The sequence below is a fragment of the Leptosomus discolor genome, chromosome 4 (assembly GCF_034619465.1).
Source record: "Leptosomus discolor isolate bLepDis1 chromosome 4, bLepDis1.hap2, whole genome shotgun sequence".
NCBI classification, from domain to species: domain Eukaryota; kingdom Metazoa; phylum Chordata; class Aves; order Leptosomiformes; family Leptosomidae; genus Leptosomus; species Leptosomus discolor.
This window is the reverse complement of record NC_141394.1, coordinates 11454797-11478066: the sequence shown is the minus strand read 5'-3', so window position 1 is coordinate 11478066 and position 23270 is coordinate 11454797. Positions and strand designations below refer to the sequence as shown.

Sequence of the window (23270 nt, the reverse complement as noted above, 5' to 3'; positions counted from 1 at the left end):
TTTCAATATTGTGTTTCTGATTTGCTTAAAGTAGCCTTATATGTTCAGTTCTCTCACTGTTGAAATCTGACTTATGAGAAAAAGCTGCTAATTAACACCTCAGTTCCCCAGAGTATCAGTCACTGTTTTAAAAACTATTTCTTTGTAGTACAAGAGCACTAAGGACAGTTTAACAAATTAATTTATATTATAACTTTCTCTGTGGTAGGTTCATCGTGTCCAACAGAAATGCAGTGTTTTCAAGCTACGGATACCAGCTGAAATTACAATATTGTGAAGATAAGCGCATACATAAACTAAAACAATGGCAAAGCCACAAAAACATCAGAATGAAAGCATTTTTCACTGAAAATAATTATTATATTGTGCACTCACTGCCTTTAAGTCAATAGAGAATAGCTGAACCTGTTAGTATTTAGCTGTAATTCAGTATCAGTCTACTTGAACATACACATTTTTAGTGATATGAAAAATGGGCGGCACAGGAGCCCTTGTGGATGAAAGTGTGTAGAGCTCACTGTGATCACGGTGCTGGTGTCAGCCTCACTGGTGGGGCAGAGGGATCTCTGCCTGACTGGAGGGAGCAGATGCAGGCAGGAGCGGAGGCGGGAAGAATAAGACGCGATTGGTGACTACAGTAGACAGAGGTCTCGGCACTTCACAAATCTCACTGTTGTCAAGCTTTTTTCGTAGGCAGGCAGGCAAACGAGAGTTTTGTAGTGGGAGCTGCATGAGAAATAGAAGCTTTTGTGTTTGGGGGCACCATGTCCAGTCTATCAGAGGACAGTAAGAAGGAAAAAAAAAACCCAGAACTTGGGATAGAGGTGGGCAGTGGAGATGGCATCAGAGACTGAGAGCCGTGACTGACCTCGTTGCATTGAACGTGAGATGATAGGTAGGATGGGGGTATTCTGTCGTAGGTTTATTTTGTAAAATGAATGCGCTGTAGACTTTTAACAACCCAAAGCGTTTCCTACTCTCCGGCAACACGCAGCAGCAAGTGTTAGCAGCACTTGACTTGGTAATGGCCAACTGTGTGTGACTCTCCTGCCTTGCTAAACAAACTCTTTCACTTTCTGACATTCAAGGGTGGGCTTTTCAAAACACACCTGAGAATTAAATGACTTGCCCATATTGCAAAGTGCTAGAAATGGGGCATTTAACTTCCTAAAATACTTTTGAAAATCCCACCCGTAATGTTTACTCTCATATTGAAGTTAAATGTGTCCATTCTTGATGGTCACTCCACAGTTCTCTGTTGTGCTTTCTGAATGAATGGTTCTTTCCCCTCTCGCAGCTAATACCCCATGCATATTTATACGGAATCATGTTCCCCCTTAAATGCTGTTGATTTTGGCTCAGTAAGTGATTCCTTAGTTTAACCTGCCCTTGTAGGTTATTTTCTCAAGGCTTTATATTGTTTGTAATTCCCTTATTATCGTCTGCGTCCTTTTGCATTTGAAAAAAAAAAAACCCATGCATTTTTCCAGGTTTTGCTTTCTCAGTGGGTTGTTCGGTAAAGCACGCATCGTTTGCTGTCCTCTGGGCAGTCCTCCTAGGTGGGCTGCCTGTGCCAGACTAGATTTGGCAGTGCTCCCAGTTACCTTTTATTACAAACTCAGGCAGGACTTGCCCCTGCATCAGTTTAATTCAGCGGAAAGGTTTTCCCTCAGTTTGCTGCGCACCATTGCTTCTGGAGGGAAGAGGATGGAAAGAGCTGCAGGGATGAAATTGCATTAGTGCTCACGAGTGGTTTGAAGACCCCTCCAGCCCTTTTGCAGCGAGGTGGGTGCAGGCAAGGTGCCGATCAGACCTTAGGCAGGTTTCCCCTGTGACGCCCCTTGGGGAGGGGAATGTGCTTTGGAAAAGGGGAGAAGTGAGTCTGTAGGAAAGCAGGGAGGTTAATCCTCTTTACCCGAGCCTCTGTCAAGGTTGAAATGGTGCTGAGAAGAGGCGGGTTGTTTCCAGCCACTGTGCCACAAAGGCTGCTTTTTGCTTTGGGTAGTTTTGTGGTGTTCCCATTTCCACATTTGAAGAATAATGAGGACAGTTGTAGATAAAGTTCACAGAAGCACAGATTTCGAACTGCATCCTTCAGTTGATGGAAATTTTTAACATGGTTAATTTATAAGAAAAAGTAGTAAAATTAATAGCATTCCAAGATTTCAGACTATGCTTTCCTGTACTGCTCCATAAATGTGCTTTTGTGGAAAAAAAAATTTCCACCACATACTTCTTTTTTGAAAATCCACCGCAGTCTTTTCTCCAAGTGAGCCTTTAAAAATGTGTGCTCTAACCACCTGCCTGCTCTTCTCTCTGGCTGGTGGGGAAGAAAATGCTGGGTTGACAGTAGAGTTTACAGTGAGGATTCCTGTGAAAATGCAATACCTGCTTATGCTCCTCTTTCTCCATTCATTTGGAAAACTCTGAGCTCTCCTTATTGATGAAATTTTAGGGGGTGGGGGGGTGGGGCGGGCAGGTGTGGAGGTAGCGAAGGTCAGAAGGGAAAGCGAGCTGGATTCTGCATTCATGCTTGCCTGTAGGCTGTTAAAATGGACCAAAACTGTCTCTGTTGATTATAAATCTCATTTTCCAACAAAAGGAGAAAAAAAAAAATCAATATTTATAACACTTTGTCTGCTGTCATTTACAGCACACTTTGTAAGATAATGCTACTGTAGTAATTTTAACTCCTATGTATTAAGCAATGGACAGAGCATTTTAATATTTGTACTGTTTACTGTGAAGCAAAGCAAGGGTATCTCAAAAATGTGGGCAAAATAATTATTCAGACGCCCGTGAAACCTGTTCAACTTCCACACAGGTGATAAAAAAATCATACCTGCAAATGAAGGAAAGAGTAAAACAAGGCTAAAAGGTATGGGAGGGATGAGGATCAAAGTGAGAAATGATGCTGAATAAACCCCAAATGTGTTCTTGTTAATATAACCGATGTCCACTTGTTCTTTTTTCTTTTCTTTTAAATCCATGTTTTTCCTTCATCAGCCCTTTATGTTTGGCCCTTTGACTACAAAGCCACAATTGCCTAGCCACCACTGTGATTCTTCCTTTCTCTTGGGGCTGTGGGGAACGCTGTGGTCCGTGAGAGTCGTTTGACGGGATGTATTGTTAACTAATTTCTCTGCTGTGCCGGGGGAGGTTGCCAGTTGCACTGGAGGTCAGATCGCTGCTGTCGCACTGGAGCTGCGGGAGATGTTGCTCTCCAGGAACCCCACGTTGGTGGCAACCAGTTTGGAATCCAGCCCTTCAGCTCCATTTGCAAATTTTGCAGAGAAATTGTGTCATGATTGTTCACAACTATGGGCACAAATCCCCTCAACGCAGTTCAAATCCACTGAAATCAGTGGAGTTAGCCACTGCCATGAAGATGAACAAAAGGTAGAGGTACACCTTAGGTCTAAATAATATGTAAATAACAATAGTGTAAATAATCATCTATAAAAGCTCTTTTAAAAGAAAAAAAAGGTGGGTGCGAGAGAGAGGCTGACAGAAGGGTAGGTTTAGGTGCCGGTCTGTTCTGCCAGGTGTGTTTGTGGGGAAAGGTCACCCTGAATCGATGCCTTTTATCGCAGTGGTTATACTTTGTAAATTAGCATTAATTATTTTTCTCGTGAGCCACATGATGAGTTTAGCGTGCTTAGGTGAAATGGGATATTCACTTTGGGTACTATTCTGCTTAATGAGTAATTAGACTTCTAAAATAGCAACTGTTTCTGCCTGCTGTTAATAGGGCCAGGTTATCGGCATCTGGGAAGTCAGGAGGCTTTTGAGGAGCAGGCAATGAGTTGTGGCTTAAGGGGGTGGAATGTGTTAGGTCTGTCACAGTGTTTTATGGAGAGTTGTGGCAATGGAAACTGTACTTGATGCTTGCAGATTATTCTTATATTCCTTTTACAGCAAGGCACACCCATTCTCAAAAATTTAATTGTGGCTCTTTCTTTGTAGATTTCCCACAGCCAAGCAAAAGCGTACACGTCGGAGCTGGGAAGTGAAGCCAAGCTTCGCTTTTGCACCGAGCGCTGCTTTTTTGGATAGAACTACTTTCAACTCACAGGCAGCACCTTGATAGAAAATGGGTTCTTTACAAAAAAATCTTTGTGCCAAGACAAGGTCTGCACCGTTAACATAGCAACTGTAGATATGAAACTTAGTTTTACGCAGAATGGCAAATGAGCCATTAACATGCAGAGGGAACTTGTTAATTCCCCGTCTAATTAAGTGAACTAGCCACATGAAAAACTGACTTGTGATGCTAACCTGAGTTATGCCAACCAAAAATATCAGTTATTACTGCTATTCACATAATGAAAACAAAGGAAGAATGTAGTATTTAGCTTTACGTAGTATAGCCAATATTTGAAGAAATACATTAACTGGAAATTTGCCTGTAGATGTAAGAAAACACAGGGAGCATGGAAGGCCTGTGGTGAAGTACTGTTTGTGACATTTTGAATATTTTAATGAAAATAATAATTTTTCTACTCCGTCATATACTTTCACAATTCTGTCTACTTTTATTTGGGAAGTTATCTAAGCTTGGACTACAATAATCTCTGTTTGTGGCAAAAAAAAATGATAAAAGATAAATTTGTGTAGCATTGCCATAAATAAGGCTGATGGCATTCAGAGCTGGAGCGTATGATTGCAGGTGGGATGAGAACAGGTGGTCCCGCACACCGTGGTTTTTAGTTCAACTGAAAGGAGTTTTGCAGGAGTTTTACTGCAGGTGGGCTGCTGGGCATTGCCCCAACACATCGGACACAGTGGGTCTGGTGGGGTCAGGGGGGTGCTCTGGGAGGCAGCCACCGGTTGCTTACTTGCAAGCCAGAGAAGAACATTGTACAAAAGGAAGGTCCTGCTGGTTAGCAGTTGCTCTGCTGTATTTTATACAAACATTCATGTTTGCTACGTTAATGACTTCGATGATGACTTACAGATTCCTCAAAATACCTACCCCATCGGTGTTTTCCAGTATTTTCAAGTATTCTATATCCATTTTTCCCTTACATTAAGTTTTTGCTTTCACTGGCTGTGCTGGAAGAAGTTTAGTCTTTCTGCCCTTAGATACAAGCAGGGATTCTTAAATGACTCTTTCCTTGAGCGTATTGCCAGATTTCCTTTGCCGTGATTTGTATTTGAGTGCCAGCAAAGACATTTTTTCCTCTTGAGAGTGAGTCTCTCCTCCCTTAAACTGGACTCAGACAGGTGTGACCTACTCCAGTGAGTTCAGTTGTGGCAACTGCTGGGATAAACCTGCCTTCTCCACAAACTGGGACAGCTGTGGGACAGCAGCTTTTAAAGACGAGAGATGTAAAGAGAAAGGGGTTTGAAGAATTGTCAGTAGCTGTGAAGCTACGGGGTGGAACAGCATGTGCTCATTTAAGTAGGAAACCACATGGCTTCTGCTCATTTTAGTGAAGTAAAATGAAGTGTCTGAGCCGTGAGAGGTTCAGAATGTACATGGGTTAGGGAGCAGCAGAACATGGCAGTGCTCAGCGTGCCATGCTTAGATTACAGAATAGCTGTGCATAAGTACAAATGGTCTTTGGTCTTAGTTGTGTTTTCGAAGGGGTGATGTATCTCCTACATATACAAGATGTTCTCCTAACGCCTTTGAACAGTGGCCTCGGCCAGATGAGCATCCCCAGAGTGCAGAGGGATGTCGCCTCTGGCAAGAAGTCCATGCAAAGGAAAGCCAGGCCTAATTTGAGTCTTACAACACAGTGAAATGCTGAGTGTTTCATGCTTTGCCCCTCTTGTTTTTAAAGCATCAGGCCAGGTCTTTAGGCTCTCAAATGACATATTGGCATGCTTTATCTCTTCCTCACCAGGCTGGAATGATAAGAACTGATAAGGATGAATACTTCATTGAGCCTTTGGAAAGAGGCAAGCAAATGGAAGAGGAAAAGGGAAGAATCCACATGGTGTACAGGCGGTCAGCTGTAGCGCAGCATCCCACCGATACACTCGCTGATGTCCATATGGAAGGTACAGTACCCCGTGTCGATTGTTTACAAACCTGTTCCAGGTAACTCTAGCCTGCGGTAGCTTTTGAAGGATGAAGTTTTGACTGAGCTGTTTGAAAAAGAAGTGTTTGAATGTTTTGCTGAAATACGCCCTCGGAGTCATACATGCCGTTTCTCTGCCATGAGCAGCGCACGTGTGCTCTCGTCTAGGAGAACGGACCGCAGCCACAAAGTGTTCTCATCAAGAAATGTTGCAAAATGCTTGGGTTTTCCTTCCTTACACCAAGGGCAAAGTTTGTACTGACTTAAGTGGAAACAAGTCAGAGCTCTAAATAAGTTGGTAAGATACTGTGGGACGCAAGATGTTAATAGAAATACTCACATGACTTTAACATTCTAAGTTGTTATTAAGGCTCGCCTGTCCATAGAGCTTCTGTTTAAAGTTTGGGTCGTGTTTCTTTATGAATAATAGCTAAATTGTGCCAATGACTGATGCTGCTTTCCTCCTTCTACTGGTTGCAGTTAATGCACTTTGAAGGCAGTTGTCTTGATCGGATAGATGTTGACATACCCAAGGATTCCCCTCCGTCTTGAAGATAATGTGGTTGGTCCATCTGGGAATAATTATTGTGTAGTTTTGTCCATTTACTTGTACATTCCGCCCCCCTCCCCTTTTAATATTATATAAATCCTTACAAGCCAACGCATTGCATAGTGAACGCTGAGGTTTTTGACACTATGGGCTGTGGATGAAAGAGCAGCTCCATTCCCCTTCAGTGCTCTGCCTTTTTTTCAACATCTCTCAGCTTCTCAAATTCCATTTGTACTTTATGTTCACATGTTCTTGGAACTTAAAAGGTTTTAAAAAGAAAACTACATACAACAGACAGAAATAGAATTAAGATACAAATATTAAACAGAGAGGAATCAAGCGGTCCCTTGTTGCCAGTCCTCACGGACTTAAATTATGTGGTGTGGTTTTGGAGTTTTTATCTCTGAAAAAGCAGGTGGGAATTGACAGCCATTTCAAATAAAATCCTGTCAGGCTTTTATTAGCCTTTCAGAAGATAAGTCCATGCTGCCGACTGCAACATGGCACAGTGATATCGCAGCAGGCCTGGGGACCACCAGCAGTCTGAACCACGCGGGCTCATCGACTTGACTTTTCTCTGAGACCTGTGCCGCCACGGGTCCTGCGCTTTTGGTGCCCCAGCAAGGTCATTCAAATCTAGCTCGTGCATCTCTGTAGTGTGACTGACGAAACAGTGCTAAATAAGCCTTTGTGGCAGTGACAGTGGACTCAGCGCTGTGTTTCTGTGTTGAAACCACTTTGGCAGACTCAGGCTCTGGTTAGACACAGTGCGTACCTGGCGATGTACCTTCTGGAAGGCTGTCTTGCTTTGGACACTGTCTTCAGTGTCTTTCCCTCTTCTGTTGTGTGCTCAGAGGGAGCGCTTAAGAACAGCAGCTACGTTTTTTGTAACCTAAAACCTTTTTTTTTTGTAGTTAGTGTCAGAGCCATATGTCCGTAGCTGATTTCTTGTTTATCAAGAAGTTCACGCCAAGGTGTCTTGTTTCTTGTAGGTTGCTTTATTCTGTCCTTTGGCAGAGGGGATCTGTTTCTGTGATACTGTGTCTTGTTATTTTAGCATTTGTCTGGCAGAGGTCTGTGCAGTAGGTAATACTGGTCATCCTGGCAAGTGGAACCGAGAACCAGAAAGGTGGCTGTGAGACCACCGTGAGGGCATTCAGCGAGAAAGGAGCGTGATGAAAGGAACCAGAACTTGATCAAACATAGCCAAAGGGAGCTTGCTGCAGCCCATGTAACTATGAGAAAGGTACAGCCTTTTATTTCAAATGGAAGAGGAGGGTGTGAGAGAAGAGAGGTGCTTGTGTCTGCCACATGATTAAAAGGATTGCCAGTCTTGTCCTGAGACAGCTCAATGTAGTGTGATGTTCCTGGGAGCCCCCTGAAGCCTGGCGGGTGCTCTGGAGAGCTGGGCTGTGTAGATCCTGGGTCACCAAGTTGTTCTACCCCTAGCAAAAATGAACAAACCTCTGGCTGTAGTACAGCCCAGCAGCCTGTGGTCATGGTATGCTCTGGTGGGTATTCTATTGATGCAGCGCACACATATTTATATGAAACATCTCTATATTTCAACTTGTATGATGCAAAATCTAGCAATTGGAGAGCTCAACCCAAGCTCCTGTTGCTTTATTGTACTTTCTGTGACTAGTATTTTAGCATTTGTTTATTGTCATCTGCAACATCATTCTCCTTCCTCCCATTTTTTTCATAATTTGAAATGCACATTCAAGGAAAACGATTCACCCACTTTTGTACCACTGTGTGTACAACTAACTTGTTGGTATGTTTTTAATTTGAAGTTCCTAGAGTAATAGCCACAGATTTGTGGATAACTCCTGTGCGTAACTGTACCTAGGTGAAGGTGCCCAGTGATGCCAAGGTATGGTCCAGTCCTGTAGAACATGCAGCTTATCATGGTAGGAAAAGGGGGATAGTTTATACTTGCTGGGTTGCTGCCATGTTTTAACCAAGCTCTATTCCTGTAAGACACCCAGACCATTCCATCCCAAAAGTTTATATTATTGCATAAAACCTTACCTAGTGTGAGAGAATTGCCACTACAACACAGTGTTGTATGGGTGTTTTGGCTTCCATGTGTGTGTGTTCTGGTGCCATCTTGGCTTTGCTAATCAGTTCCCTTACTGTAAGGTCATTTACAACATCAGGTGAGGGGTTCCTTATCTGTGCCTGTTGAGCTAGAACAAACATGCAAGTCTTATTAAAGTTTGTCTTTACTGAAGGTTTTTAACCTCCTTCCTAATGGACATTATACACAGAAAAATTCCTCTTGATCATTGCCTTGCCAAGCAGTTCAATGTACTAGTCAAACTGCTTTTTTATACAGCTCATGTTCATTTTAAAAGTGGCCAGAGGACCTCTCAACAGCCCCCCATACCAGAACATTGGCTGATCCTGGCACGGATAACAGTACGGCATGCCTGCGCTTTTGTGAGAATGCTGTAGATGTTGAGACTTCTGCTGGTATCTTGAACTTTCTCCTAAGAGGGTTTCTTAAAGTGTGTTAGACGTAAGCTTCCATTGGTCTTTAATTTTCAGATGTGTTTAAAGGTCTCCACTTGCCAGTGCACTGTGAAAACTGGAAGTCTTTCCGATCTTCCTGTTTTTCAAAGAAGAAAGTTAGATGGAGGCTGGCTGATTTTCTCTCCTGGTTACTTTTCAGCTAGAGAGATTTCTTTGCTTTTAGCCGCATTTCGTTGTCATTGACCAAGCCCAGTTACTGACTACTCCCATTTGGTAAAGCGTGATCTTATTGTACTGTTATCCTTATTGTTTAAAGTAGACTGTAGTCTTGTCTGCACTATTGTTTGATAGTTTCATCTTGGCTCAGATTGGGCATAAGAATGACTCAATGAACTAGACATTAACATAAAAAAGTGCTTAAAATTGTGGTCGTCAGTGAAGTTGTTATAATAACTGGGAGACGTTGTGTAAAAGCCTTCCTCCACGGTGAAATGGGACATACTGTGTTGTGTTCTCTCTACAAGAAGTCAGTTTTACAAGATAGTATCGTAGTGGAAGCTTCCAACGCCAGCCATACGGAAGAAACTTCCAGTCTGACAGGACATCTGGTATTCCTGCAGGATTCTGTAACATTTGGGAATTTGTTGGACGTTTTTCAAACAGTGGGACAGAATGAGCGTAGGAGTTCTGAGCCAATAAAACTACCATCTTAAGATCAAGGTTTTAGCAACGGTTGCAATATAGTGGAGCTTTTATTGGTTCGTGTACTGTGTTCTCATAGAAATAAGCACACGTACACAATCTGTCTGCTTCTCTTTCCTGTTTTTCTGTATTGCAGTTATTTGTGATGAAGTTTCAGCAAGCTTTCTTAGAAAGGTGGGAACCAGAAGTCTGGGTTTCCGGAGAAGATACTAGGATGCCTCGAGCTACTGGATAGCATGGGGTTTAGCCTTTTTTTGCAGCAGTGTAACCCTACCCCTGAAGCAGCACCCTGTGCTGATTCCTGCTTACGGTATCCATGGCTGTCTATAGCCTCTTCAGGGAATGAGGGCGTATGGCGTGCCCATGGTATTGTGTTCATCATTTGCTTTGTGTAGAGATTGGTCACCTTAGAAGTGCATTACATGAAACGTTCAAGAAATCAGATGCTGCCTCATTCGTTTGAGGGATGCTGTAGGGTGACAGACCCATTAACATTTATGGATAGGCCTTGGTTTTCCTTCCCTCTGCATGTCTGTGCTCGGAGGAGGGCTGGAGAGCTTCTGCGTCTTCACGCACTGAAGTGCTTATATAGTCTTTTCTTCAGATGCTTTTTTTTTTTTACCTCTTTTATTAAGCATAGGGAAAAGCCCCTCAAAACACTTAGCAAAAGATGGGAAGAAATGTGAGTATTTCAGAAACAGAAGTGAAGTGATAAGGCAGCACATTCCGTATTTATTCCTTCTTTTTTTTTTTTCTTTTTTTTTTCTTTTTTAATGTTTTTTAAATTTCATTATCTCTCGAGTTAAGGACCTAAGAAAATATACCAGAGGCTGAGCCTTTAAAGAAATGGTACAGCTACCCTTTGAACTATTGGGTGTCTGTTGGTCTTTGTGGGTGTGCGCCCCCAATTTAGACTCCTTGAAGGAACCCTTCATTAATTACTGCCTTTTTATACCTCACTCTTTTCAGCCATTCTGGGGTGAATATGATCTCTTGCATAGAAATGGCCCTGAATATTTGGTGGTTGTTTCATGCTTATGAAATGCCTATGCTCTCACTCTGTGATACGAGGGAAATGTGGATAATTTTCCGAATTTTTGACAGACTGGTAACAGGAGTGGTTATTTGTATTTCATGGGTAATCTGTCTGCTAATTCAAAGGATCTTGTTTTACTGTAATTCTTGGAACCTAATCTTTCTTCTGCTTGTGTGAAGCAGTGTAGGGATCTGCAAGAAGTAGTAATTCCTGACCGGTTAATGTTAAAAACATTTAAAAAACGACCAACCTAATTGGAGCTTGCGATCTCCGTTACACTGGGTAAGCCTGTCAGCTGGTTTGAACAGCTGCGCCTGGGTTAGTTCTTCTGGACAGAGGAAGCTCTTCCTCTTCTGCAGGATGCTAGCCGAGGCCTCCCCCGGGAAGTCCCAGCTATTGAAAACCACTTAAACGTAGTAGGATGTGACACAGCATCAACAAATGTCAAGTGGATTTCCCCCCTGGGAACAGAAAAGTCTTGATTATTCTTCCTCGTGAAGAACTGGGTCAGACAGGAGTCACACAGAAAACCATGTGAAAACTGGTGAGCTCATAGTGTTTAATGTAATCATGACCTGAAGCAAGAATACTCACACCACATTTTCAAAATACAGGTACTGTCCTAATTTTTGTCTGAATTTGAGAAAATGATCGAAAATTTGTATTTGTGCTCATAAGTGACGTGGAATCGACCAGTATGAACCTGGTAGGAGATGATGAATGAACAGGTACATGCTTACAGCAAGTGACAGTGAGTTGAGACAGGCTGCTCAGACTACAGACCACCTTCTCACTAGGCTTGGTAGGAATACAGAGAAATAGGTGGCTCTCAGAATTTCATAGACATTCCCAGCTAATGCAGCATGCTGTCATTTGACCGGTGCTGAAGGAGAAACACAGCTCAGAAATGCGTTTATTGACAGTGGGGCCTTAGCAGCCCAGCAATCCTAATGAACCTTTTTGGCTTTAGAAGAGGTGATAGATGCACAGAGGGAGGAGGAGGTGTTATTTCCACTTACTGTTTCTGACTGTCCACTAATAGCCTAGTTTGAGCTATGATGGGTTGTCACGTTTAACGTCCAAACAGTTCTTGTTAGACTGAGATGAGTGAACTGCTTAGGGAATGACCCTGTTGTGAAGCGTTGCTGCTTAGCATCGTCTGTGTCTGGTACTGCGTCACGAAGGCAATTTATGCAAGGCTCTGCACTGTTTCTGAAAATATTTAATGTGGTTACTGTACTGGAGAAGCCCCATGAAAAGCTCTGTGACTTGGCATCCCCCGCTAATGCAGACATACCTTGTGGGGCAGCAGTTTGCAGGATGCCAGCAAGCACACGCTGTGCTATAGCGTTGGGCTGCTCTGTAGGGTCACTCCTCTGGGGAGCGGAAAATGCTCTGCTTGCCGGGTGAGCGTCGCTGCTCAGCGAGGAGGCTGTGCTGGGCCAGGAGGAGGGAGTAGTCCAGCTTCTGAGATTATTTTTTTTTGTTTTAAAGACAGTGGATGTTTGTTTTAAAACATCTGGGATGAGCATCTGGTTAGGTATAGTCTGAGAATCGTATCACAGGATGATCTCTGGAGTTCCTCAAGGGTGTAAATATGCACGATTGTCTCCTAACGGCTCTTCTGTATCAGATTGCCCTGGGATGACATTTTGTAAGCTCGATTTCCCCAGGAATTGAAGTCTTGATCCTAAAGACACTGAACATCTGTGCTTCTCATTTTAGCTGAGCACTACAGGTACTTGCTATCGGTGCTCACGTCATGAGTGTTATTCCCTAAGAGCATCTGTTGAAGAAAAAGATACTTATTCTTAAGGGCAAAAGAAACAAAGATCAAAAGACTCCATATTGGGGGCAAAGGGTCTGGGGGACAGAGAGCGAATGAGCTATGCATATAAAGCTGAAAAAAACTAGAAGAATGTATGAGGCTGTCATGTTAAAACCTCATTTAAAACAGCTTTTCACTCAGTAACAGAAAGAAATGCTCTCCAGACAAGCCTGAGTTCGAAGGATTCTAAAGTGTAAGGATGATATCATTCTGTCTGGACATGATGAAAAGAATCTCTTCTTCTTTGTTAGTAAGCTGACAAACATCACCAAGATGTGTGATCAGTAACCTTATTCCTTGAAAGCATTCAAGAAACAACAGAAACAGGGAGAGATCTGTAGAGTTTAGAATCAAGTTTGCACCCAGGAGGCCTTCTTTGCAAGTTCTACTGGATTGGGCTCAGGAGTATGGTGAAATAAAATCCAAATTGTATTTCTCAGAATTGTAGTAGCCTGATCCAGGTCCACTGGAGTCGGTGAGAAGACTCAGATTGACGTCAGTGGGCTGATGAGGCAGGTTTTGGATCGTACTCTGCTTGAGCTGATCACAAAGAGTTTGATTTATCTTTCCTCCTGTTCATTCGTTTATTATTTTTTTCCATGCACTTTCTTTTCCTATAGTATAATGATGACAACCAACCTTAAGCTTGGAGGTTACACAGCATGTTAATCTCTCAAAGTTTTCCTGTTTTATCTTCTTCTGCACATCATAGTCTTTTTTTTAATGACAACCTATTCACCCAGAGAGCACTTCAAATTAAAGTATTTTTGTAATTGCTTCCTAACAGTGGGAAACAAGGAATAGGAACCTTTATCTCTCAGCTTCCTTTCAGAATTTTCATTTTCCCTAAAGAACCAGAGTGCTTGTGTGACTGATGGGGTTGCCATGGCGCTGGGTTCGAGGGTCTTTGTCCCAGGTGGGAAACATGTAGGAGGAAGAAATGATTTGGGAATTGCTCCTGGTTGCCTGGGAATGAAACCCTGGAATAGAAGGTAGAAGAATGGGAAGACTATTGCCTGCTTCGGAGACCTCCCTCAGCACTTCCACAGGCACATTAGCGTTTCTTAGAGACGTCTTCGTGCCAGAAGGTGTCTGAACTCTTTCTCAGCAGAATTTCTCATGACCTGTGTTCTGATGGAGGATGTTTTAGATACTGCACAGCATGCCACGCAAGCTTGTGCATCAGTAATAACGGAAAAGAGGGAACTGATTTCCACACCACATTTTGTAGCATGCTCTGTTACAGTATAGGCATTCTTGTGTAAGTTGTGTTGGTGGCAATAACCTGTATATATACTCATCTGAAGACATCTCTTTATCCAGAAGTGGTACAGCTTTTGCTTTTAAACCAGATGCCTTCTATAAAATTGGAACTCAATAGGATTCATTTAAGTTCTTGATTGAATATTGGTTTGTGGTGTTAGGTTTTTTCTTTATTGTTCAGGTAACTGTTTGCTTGATCAAAGGAAAGGTAGTCAACAAACCACTTTCCGAACAGGGACAGCATGGCATGGTACAAAGGAAAATGAGTATTGGTGATGGATGTATTTACAATACATGGGGAAAAAAGAGAAGAGATCTAAGGGGGAGGAGAAGTGGGAGGAAAAATAATGAGAAAACCATCAAGCACTTCTAGAAATGGAAGTAGATGAGTAATATCTTTGAGTGCAATGGAATTACAGCCCTCTCCAAGGGTTTGAGCGTGTGCACCGCAGACGGAAATGTGCTCTCAGCCCGGTTAGGCATAACCTGAACTAGATTTCACCTCCCTTGCTTGGATTTCAGCATCAGTCTGTACAACTGTGGAATTAACTGATTGCCACAAAATATAACCAAGAAGCTATATGTATTATTGGATTCTACAGGAGCCACTGTTGCTTCTGTCTCATCCCAGAAGGCCCCCTGGTGAACATGGCCCGGGACGCGTGTCCTCTGTATACTTTTGTGCAGAGGGCTAGCCCGTGATTTGGTTTCAGATCTGCTTTCTTTGCTCTCAAAGTTCGCAGCTGAGCTTGGCCCACTTGTCTTCAGATGGAGTCTGGGATTCATTTTGTACTTGGAAGATGTTTTTGTTTTAATGTTTGCTGTCTCTCCTCTCTTTTTTAGTGATATCTGTCACCAGAGACATAAAGGGAGACTGGACAGTTGGGTATGGAGTTGGCTTAGTGAGGTGTTTTTTCTCCCAGTTCAAGTCGGCTTGATGTTGTGTATTTCCACTAATGGGCTGGGTGATGCAATTTAGCAGTTGGTTGCCAGAGCTCAGAGATGAATGCTAGTGTCTTCCTGTGTGCAGTTATTTACAGCCAGCTTCAAAAAATAAAAACAATGCAATTCTTTCCTTAGATGAGCAAAATTTGTGACATGGGTGGAGAAAAATCGAGGTGCTTGTCTGTAGGCTGTGGATTAGATACTGTCTTCTGGGACATCTCTCCATTCCCTTGCATACCGATCTGTTTGGCCTCTGTGGCTCAGTGTTTCATAGAATCAAAGCACGGTAACTCCACAGTTGTATTTTCAATATTTCCAAGGATGGAGATCCCACAACCTTTCTGGGCCCCTGTTCCAGTGTTTGGTTACCCTCGTTATGATAATTTGTTTTCCCCCTCCTATCTAGTTGGAATTTCCCTTGTTCCAACTAGTGTCCATTACCTCTCATCCAGTAAAAACTTTTGAACAGTAGTGATCACCGTGTCCAGAAATTCATTAGGCAATGAGGTAGCTGGGTGTTTCCTGGCAGATTCACTGTCCACCCTTGACTTTTCACAACCGATTTAATAATTGCTCTACATGAAGGGTTCCGTTAATATACGAAAAGCATTTGCATGAATCATAACTGGACACCTTAGACAAGAGGGCTGAGAAGTGTCAACAAGTGGAGAACATAACCTGCTGTGCTCAAACAGGAGGTTTGTGGCAAAGCTAGCAATAGAAGCATGTTTGCTGCAAAAACTCATCCCTCATTGTAGAAAGAGTTGTAAGACTTAGTAAGATGTGTTGAAATTACATCCAAGGCACATCCAAGAAATTACACTCATGAAGTGCATCACTTTAGACCTGCTGCATTGCTTGTCAGTCAGGCTGTGGTAACGAAGCTAAGGTTCAGAGCAATGCAGCACGTGAGGAAGGAGTCCCTTCATGGTAGCCAGATAATTGTAAAATTAAATATAAATGTAAGATCCATAGTCTCTGCCTTACAGACTTTATCCTGTTTGCTCTGAATTGTGTATGAGTAAAAGAAAACCCAGACTTCATAGCTGAGAAAAAGCTTGTGAAAATTTTTTTTGAGAAAGAAAGAAACTTGAGCAGGAATAGATCAAAAAGTGCTAGAAAGTGACTTATGGGCTCTGTCTGTGTCAGGGAGGTTGCACTTACCTCCCGATGATGGGAGTAGGGACATCCATCTGTTAAAGTCGTCTTCAGTTCTTGGCAATAACAAAGGAAAGTTATTCCTAAATAAAACCAAGGATAAAGGCTTGATTCCAACTGCAGGCACCCAAAGCCAGAGCAGTAAAACACACAGAAATCTGTATGAAGGGAAAATTGAAGAAGTGGAGAAAGATCAGTACATGCAACTTGCAGCCTTTGCAAGGCTTATCCAGTTTCCCAATAAAAACTCCTTGTGCCCCTAAATTACATAGGAAGAAGAAAACTTTCAGCAAACAGTGGTGGTAACGGACATCAGAGAATTTTAAATATTCTGTAAGCAGCTGTTCCCATGTGAAGGAAGCTGGTTTTATTTGCAGGTGATATTCTTAAGGTAAGACTATTCTTACCTTAATATTCTCACCTTATCTTAAGGTGAGGTCTATTCTTGAGATCACATCTGGAATAGTGTGTCCGGTTCTGGGCCCCTCAGTCAAGAAGGACGGGAAACTGCTTGAAAGAGTCCAGCACAGAGCCACAAAGATGTTTAAGGAGGTGGAACGTCTCCCTTGTGATGAAAGGCTGAGGGAGCTGGGTCTCTTTAGCTTGGAGGAGACTGAGGGGTGACCTCATTAATGTTTATAAATACGTAAAGGGCGAGTGGCAGGAGGATGGAGCCGGGCTCTTCTCAGTGATGACCAGTGATAGGACAAGGGGTAACAGGTGCAAGCTGGAGCACAGGAGGTTCCACATTAACATACGGAAAAACTTTTTCACTGTGAAGGTGACGGAGCACTGGAACGGGCTGCTCAGAGAGGCTGTGGAGTTTCCTTCTCTGGAGGCATTCAAACCCGCCTGGACACATTCCTAGGTGACCTACTCTAGGTGGTCCTGCTTTGGCAGAGGGGTTGGAGTAGATGATCTTTCGAGGTCCCTTTCAACCCCTAACATTCTGTGCTTCTGTAATCTCTTAAGAGGTGAAGACATGTCAAGGCAAAGACCACCCTTTGTACCCTTTCAGCAAGTGTCCAGCATAATGGACAATTCCAGTGTCATGTCAGAGAGGAGCATCACATGGGACTCGCCATTGCCTCCGCTGGATAAGGAGGTGTTAAACCCTGCACATGGTACTTTCTCTGTTGTGGTGAACACTGGCCAGGGTCTTCTCCTTAGCACAACAGTTGCCATAGCTGGTTTTGTGATATGTTAGCTCTAAGTAGATGAAGATGATGTTTTTCAGGGCAGCCTGATGCCCAAAATGAAATTCATAGTGTCAGCTAAACATAGTGTGAAGGAATAAGCAATTCTTGCCGAGATTTCCTCTTTGCTGCCAGTCTCATTCCCGTTGTTTGAGGTGGAAGGTGAGGAGAAACTTTGAAGGGAAAGATAATGTTAATACAGGTAAGCAATAGCTGTCAAAAGTGCTGGACAGCGTGGTAGAACCAAGCTCCCTAGCTCGGATGAAAAGTGGCTCATTTCTACTACTGAATTTGAGAAAAAAGATGCATATGAGAAGGTTAAACTTGCTTTGAAGTTGGCTGGGTCAGGTAGCAGCAAGAGCAGAGGGACCAGGGTGGTAGTACCCACTGGTGTGTCCAGGGGTGGTTCCTCTTGCGAGCTCCAGCCAGCCATCTGCCCTTCCCCACCCCACGTACCTCCAGCCGTAAAACAGTACCCAGGGAGACAGTCCCTGTCTGAGAAAACACGCTAATTGGAAGCAGAAGAGCTGCCTTATCAGGATGAATTTATGCGAATTAGAGGTCAGGAACACGAGGAAATGAATCCTCCCACAGCTTGCGGGGGCTGATGCTTGTTTATCTGTTTTACATGCGCATCATACAAATTTAGTACTGAAACGTGATACTATGAAAGCACCAAGAGACTCACTGAAAGAAAAGATCCTTTTTTTAATCAGTCTGCCTTCTGCAGTTGACTTCTTTAACCTCTGTCTTTGATGGGAAAATGAATTAAAATGTAGTAGTTGGTATCATAACATAAAATGGTAAGTTTTGTACCATATGGCTGTTGCTGGATTTTCTTCCCCTGCATTTTTACACAGTTTTGGGCATTTTTCCCCGTGGTGATACACCTGGTTTTAATGGATTTGGTGCTCAATATATTTTTAGAAAGATTTTACAAATGCAGCAATAGGTAAGAATCCAAACCAAGAGGGAGCTAGGCAACTTAATTCAGTTTATGTCTGAAAATTTCTAAATAAGATATAGTCATCCCTGGTTTGTAATAGAGAAGAAGGAAAATTGATCTTGTGTCCTTTGAATGAGCAGTTTGGACGCTTGCGGAGACTGGCTGGCAGGCTGTACTCCTCTTTTGGTGGCACATTTCCTCTGCAAGGGCCATTCCATTTGTTCCTGTAAAGCACTGTGTAGGCGATGAGTAAGAGTAAATTTACCTTGCTTGTCTTATGTGGGATGACACAGTACTGGGCAACCGAAGCTGATCGGGATGCATATGAAATGACTAACATGAGAACATCATCCTTACAGTTAATTTTGCTCCCAGCGGACCGAGTTTCTTCAGATCCATTTTTGGGTCACAGAAGTGCGTAAATCTTTCCAAAATGCAATAGTAAAACACCGCAGAGTAACAGCATGACCCAGCTGTTGTTTGCTATGAAAACAGTAGGGTTTTTTTGCCAGAATGCTTTGCCTAGTAATTCTTTTGAGTATTCTAATAACGTGGGATAAGATCGTCGAGATAGTTAGGATTCTGGAGGTTATTAGAAGACACACAAGTCTGAGTCTGCAGTTTGAGTAGGAAAAGAGCAAATTGCTGTCTAAGGGAAGCTGGCTTCTCCTGCCGTAGTGACGGGGAGAGGCTGACCTTAGGGAAATCTGGGTTAGGCTCTGTCAAATACCATGTGGTTTGGGAAGAAAACCCAAGTGAGGGATGAAGAGCTTTGCTGGCTTGTACCTTTAGGAGTGGCCATGGAAAGCTTTTTATGTCTTCCTTTGCAGTATGACTGGCGGTGCCTTTTTTTAAATGTTCCCTGGAAAAGTCTGAGGATGTATCTGGAGGAGAGATACAAGTAAGGGCTTGGGTGCCTCTAGTGTATCCTTCGGGGTCTTCACCACCCAGATAACAAGCAGGGCTTCGTCTGAAAAGGTAGAGTCACATGCGTGCCAGAGAGCAGGTTTAGCCCAAACCAAGATGGACTCATAAGACTAATGAAGGCAGACTTAATACGCAGGTTTCTGTCCTTGCCTCTCTGCTCTGCCTTTCTGTAAGTCAGGGAAGAATGACCGTGTGGGGCTTAGCAGGTGTCAGTTCAGGGGCCTTTCTCGCACTCAAATATTCTCTGATGCTGGGCTCACAACTTACTTCTGTAGGTAAAGGCTCTCCTTTCTTTTGTTAATGTCAAAGGACTCTGTCCAGCAGGTGGCAAGAAGCAGTAAGATTTTCCTCCTTCTCCCATATTTCCACGTGGACTACCGAACTTGGACCTAGGCACCCAAAGAAGGTTGGATTCATTCACATCTTCCATGGAGGACAGGGAGTGACAGGGTATAAGTACCGGAAGGACTCAGGGCCTCAGATAGCTGGACCAGAATGAGGGACGGATAATGTACTGCTGGTCCTGCTTGATAGCAGCCCTGATCTGAGAACAGTGGGGATTGTAAGGACTCAGATGTGCTTCTCTGATGCACCATCATCTCAGGTCTATGCTGGGATAGTCACATTGCCAAAAAGACCTTGGTCAGATCTTGAAAATGTCTTAACCTAAGCCGGACCTTCTGTATACCTTTGCATGCTCTTCCTGCCCACCCATCCCTCCTTCTTCTACAAGAAACTTTACAGGAAACATGCTGCATTTTGGATCCTAGTTACATGAGGGAGAGGTGGGCATCTGCTCAGGCACTCAAAACAGCTCTGTAGATCCTCTGGTGAATTCAAGAGCCCGCGTCTGCTCTGTTTCTTCACTGTAAATGTGCAGGCAGCTGCTCTGGTGGCATTGTTTCTCCTTGGGAATCCATCAGCCTTTGCTAAATGTAGGTGGATTCTGGCCCTTTAAGTAACTTTTTGCTTGCTGCAGGAACAGAACAGAATTGGAGGTTTTTCCTGAATAAAGCTTTGGGATTGTTTGCTGCTTAGGTCCTAACAGACAGCAGAAGATATTCTGCTTGTGTTGTTGTAAAGGCTGCCAGTAGACGGTGAGTCGTGGAGCGGCTGAGATAAAAAGGATTACACCTTGCCACAGTCCTGTGTTAATGGAATTGCCTTACAGAATTAAATGCAGTGGTCGGTATTAATGTCACAGCTATATTAAAAAGTGCGTTGGAGACATCAGTTTGATCTGATTGCTTGTGGCCTTGATGGTAGGAGAAAAGGTTAGAAAGTGCTCTCGATCTAGGAGAAATTGTAGAGGTGCTTTTCTCATCAGTAAATCTGTCGGCAATATTAAGGTAACAAATAGTAGTAACTCTGTTAATGATTTACAGAAGTCGAAGCGTGGTGTGACAGTCGGTGACGGGTCTGCGGCTGTTTCCTGCCCTGGAGCATCTCATTAATCCTCTGGGCCTGAAGTTTTTGAGTGTGTTTTCTCCCTTTCACGTGAAGGTTAATGTTGTAATAGGTTACCAGTTTAGTATGTACTCTGTTCCCTTACAGTCTCCTCTTGAATGTATTTCAAACGTGCTGTGAAGTGGCGTGACTATGTTTGAGAAGGTCCACGCCAGCAGATACTGAAATCCTGGGGTTTTTACGATGCTGATTTCTGCGGGCACCACTTCTGTTTGCAACAATGGACTGAGTGGGAGTGAGCTAATGAATCAGGAGAAGCCTCCAGGGCTCATCTCGGACCGGCTGGGCAGGCTGCTGCTCGGTGGGTGCCTACACCTCCGGCCGATGGCTGCTCTGGCAGCCCGCTATAGGGGTGCCAGGAACAGAGCTTTTCAGAATCAAAGAAACCTTTGTCCGGCATTGTCATAAGCGATGGCAAGCGGAGTCGTGTCACCTCCTGCCTCTTCCAGCAGGGTAGGAAAGAGGTACTGAAGCACATAGATGGGAGGGCACTCTGGGGCAGAGAAGCTGCTGAGGATGTTCCTTGGGATCTCCGAAAGCAGCTTGAGCAGAACCACAGGGGATGGTTGCAGACTGCTCTGCCAGATGTCACAGTCCTCGCTGGCCTCTGAAAGAGTTCGACTTGAATTAAAAAATTGCCAAGAGTGGCTGGCCCCAAGGAAGCCGTGGTTTTGAGAAGCCAGCTTACAGGAGAAGTGTGAATCAGTGACATAGTCGCAACTTTATTAAAATGTTTTTGAAATTTGAAAGTTGTTAAGAAATTCTTTTGTCCAATTGAAGAAGATTTTGGGATTGTTGAAAAAAGAAAAATCGTGAAGGTAGCGATTTCACTTTATTGAGGATTTTAGAACCTATGATTGTCACAACAGGAAGCAGTTGAAAACACAACATAAATAGCTCTTTCAAGTCATCCCTTCATTACCTTTCTTATAGGACAGAACGCGTTTAGTGCCTGATGCTTTTTGTCTTTGTTGATTTGTTTTTCCGCTTAGGTCTTGGACTGCCTGAGTCCAGCTAGAAATGAGTGTCTTCTGCTTCCATTTTTGGATGTAGATTTTCCTTTGGCTTTTTTTGAGTATCTGTGATTTGATGATAAAGGTTCTTTGTGGGTTTTTTACGCTTGCTTAGGGCAGAAAGGAAGGCCGTTAGTATTTTTTTTCTCCAAGATCAGTTCTTCAGGAAGCAATCCTAGAGTAGAACTGGAGCTTTTTATTTCCTAAACTATGTGTACAAACTCTGGTATGTGTACATGCGGGCTGGCCAAGCCACGGTGCATGTGGTCTGCCGGCACCATCCCAGGCAGAGCTGGGTGCTGCTGCTGGGACAGCGGTGGCTGAGCATGCAGAGCTGGGCAGCACCTGCCAGGAGGGCTAGGAAGCTCTGAAAAATCCCCTCTGCCTTACACGGGACAGTGTTGAGGTTAAGTGAAACTGCGTTCTGATCTTCTAGGTTTTCTCACGACATAGACTGAGTATCTCAAGCTTCGCTTAAAAATCCTGCTGTTGAATGTTTCCGGATGCATTGAGTCCAAGACACTTGGTCCTTTGCACCCTTGTACTTTTGGGAGTCAAATGTCATTCACTTGATTTTCTCCAGATTGTAAGAAAACTCTCTGTTGCTCAATTTACACACATGACCCCTTTCATGTGGAAGCAGTGTTGTTCCTCAGCTGCTCTGCATTCCAAGTGTCAGTTATAGTACGCTTGTTAATTTTCCTAATGCTGTTCCATTCTCACATGTTGTCTTCTCTTGATAGGTTACCTGCTTTAGGCTGCCATTGTTGTTCACCAAGCTCGATTTGCTGTATTTCTGAAAAATCCGGCTGATACTTCTAGACTGAGAGTAATTTGAAGTGTATCTGTTGCTTTAATTTGATCTGTGGCAAAAGCTGTTTTGAAAATCACTGAAAAATATCTTACAGTGAAAGGGTAACTCATTATACTCTGTGGCTGATGAATAAAATATAAATAATGCCGTTACAGATTATGTAACTAACAGCATCATAGATTTTGTTGATTTTCAGCAGAAGCCCTGGATTTCTTTTTTAGATCTCTGATAGCGGCAGAAATCCAGTTCACAGAATAATTTATTACCTGGCTTTTTTAAAATGCTTATTTTTAACCAAAACTCAATGAGTATCCAGGAACCACATAATTCATTTTGATAACTATTGTAAATAGTTTGTCCTTAACAGTCCTTGAAACTGCACTGCCGTGTAACTGGGGTCTGCTCAGGTTCTTTCACAGCCAACTAAATGGGCTTTTTATCACTAATCACAAGTGAATTTGCAAACAGATGCATGTGAGTCTGTGCTTTGGTACTTGGATGGTATTGCTCAATTTGCTTTCACAGGATTGAGTCTTGATTTATTTCAAGTCCTTTTTCTTAATCAGTTTGTGGCGTTTTCCCTGCCAAGAATAAGTAACAATATATTTTCATTACTTCCAGCTCTTCAAAGGTTCCAAGTTTCTGATGCCCAGAGCATTTACTACTAGAAGAAAAAAGAGGTCTTCCTTTAGTTAACAGTTGCTCTTTAATAAGGAACACAAGGTGAGATAAAGCAATTAAAGAGATTCTGGTGTTTGAGTGACCAGCAGTTCAGTTCACATAACGCCATGCAATGTTTTGCTGATAGTTAGCTGATTAGCAGCAAGTTAGCTGATTATACGCTAACTTAATTGGACAAAGGCCGACAAAGTTCTGACCTCCACAGATCTGCTTCGTTTGCTTTTTTGTCAAACATGC

General features: G+C 43.1%; 1 protein-coding gene across 2 annotated transcripts in view; it reads left to right on the top strand.

The window, feature by feature from the left end:
- Positions 1 to 23270, top strand: part of ADAMTS3 (ADAM metallopeptidase with thrombospondin type 1 motif 3) — a 116292-nt gene that overhangs the window by 32003 nt on the left and 61019 nt on the right. For both annotated transcript variants that reach the window (XM_086463729.1, XM_086463728.1), the window contains exon 4: positions 5853 to 6009. In XM_086463729.1, coding sequence (XP_086319855.1) covers positions 5853 to 6009 — 157 coding nt within the window. The remainder of the gene's footprint in view (positions 1 to 5852; positions 6010 to 23270) is intronic.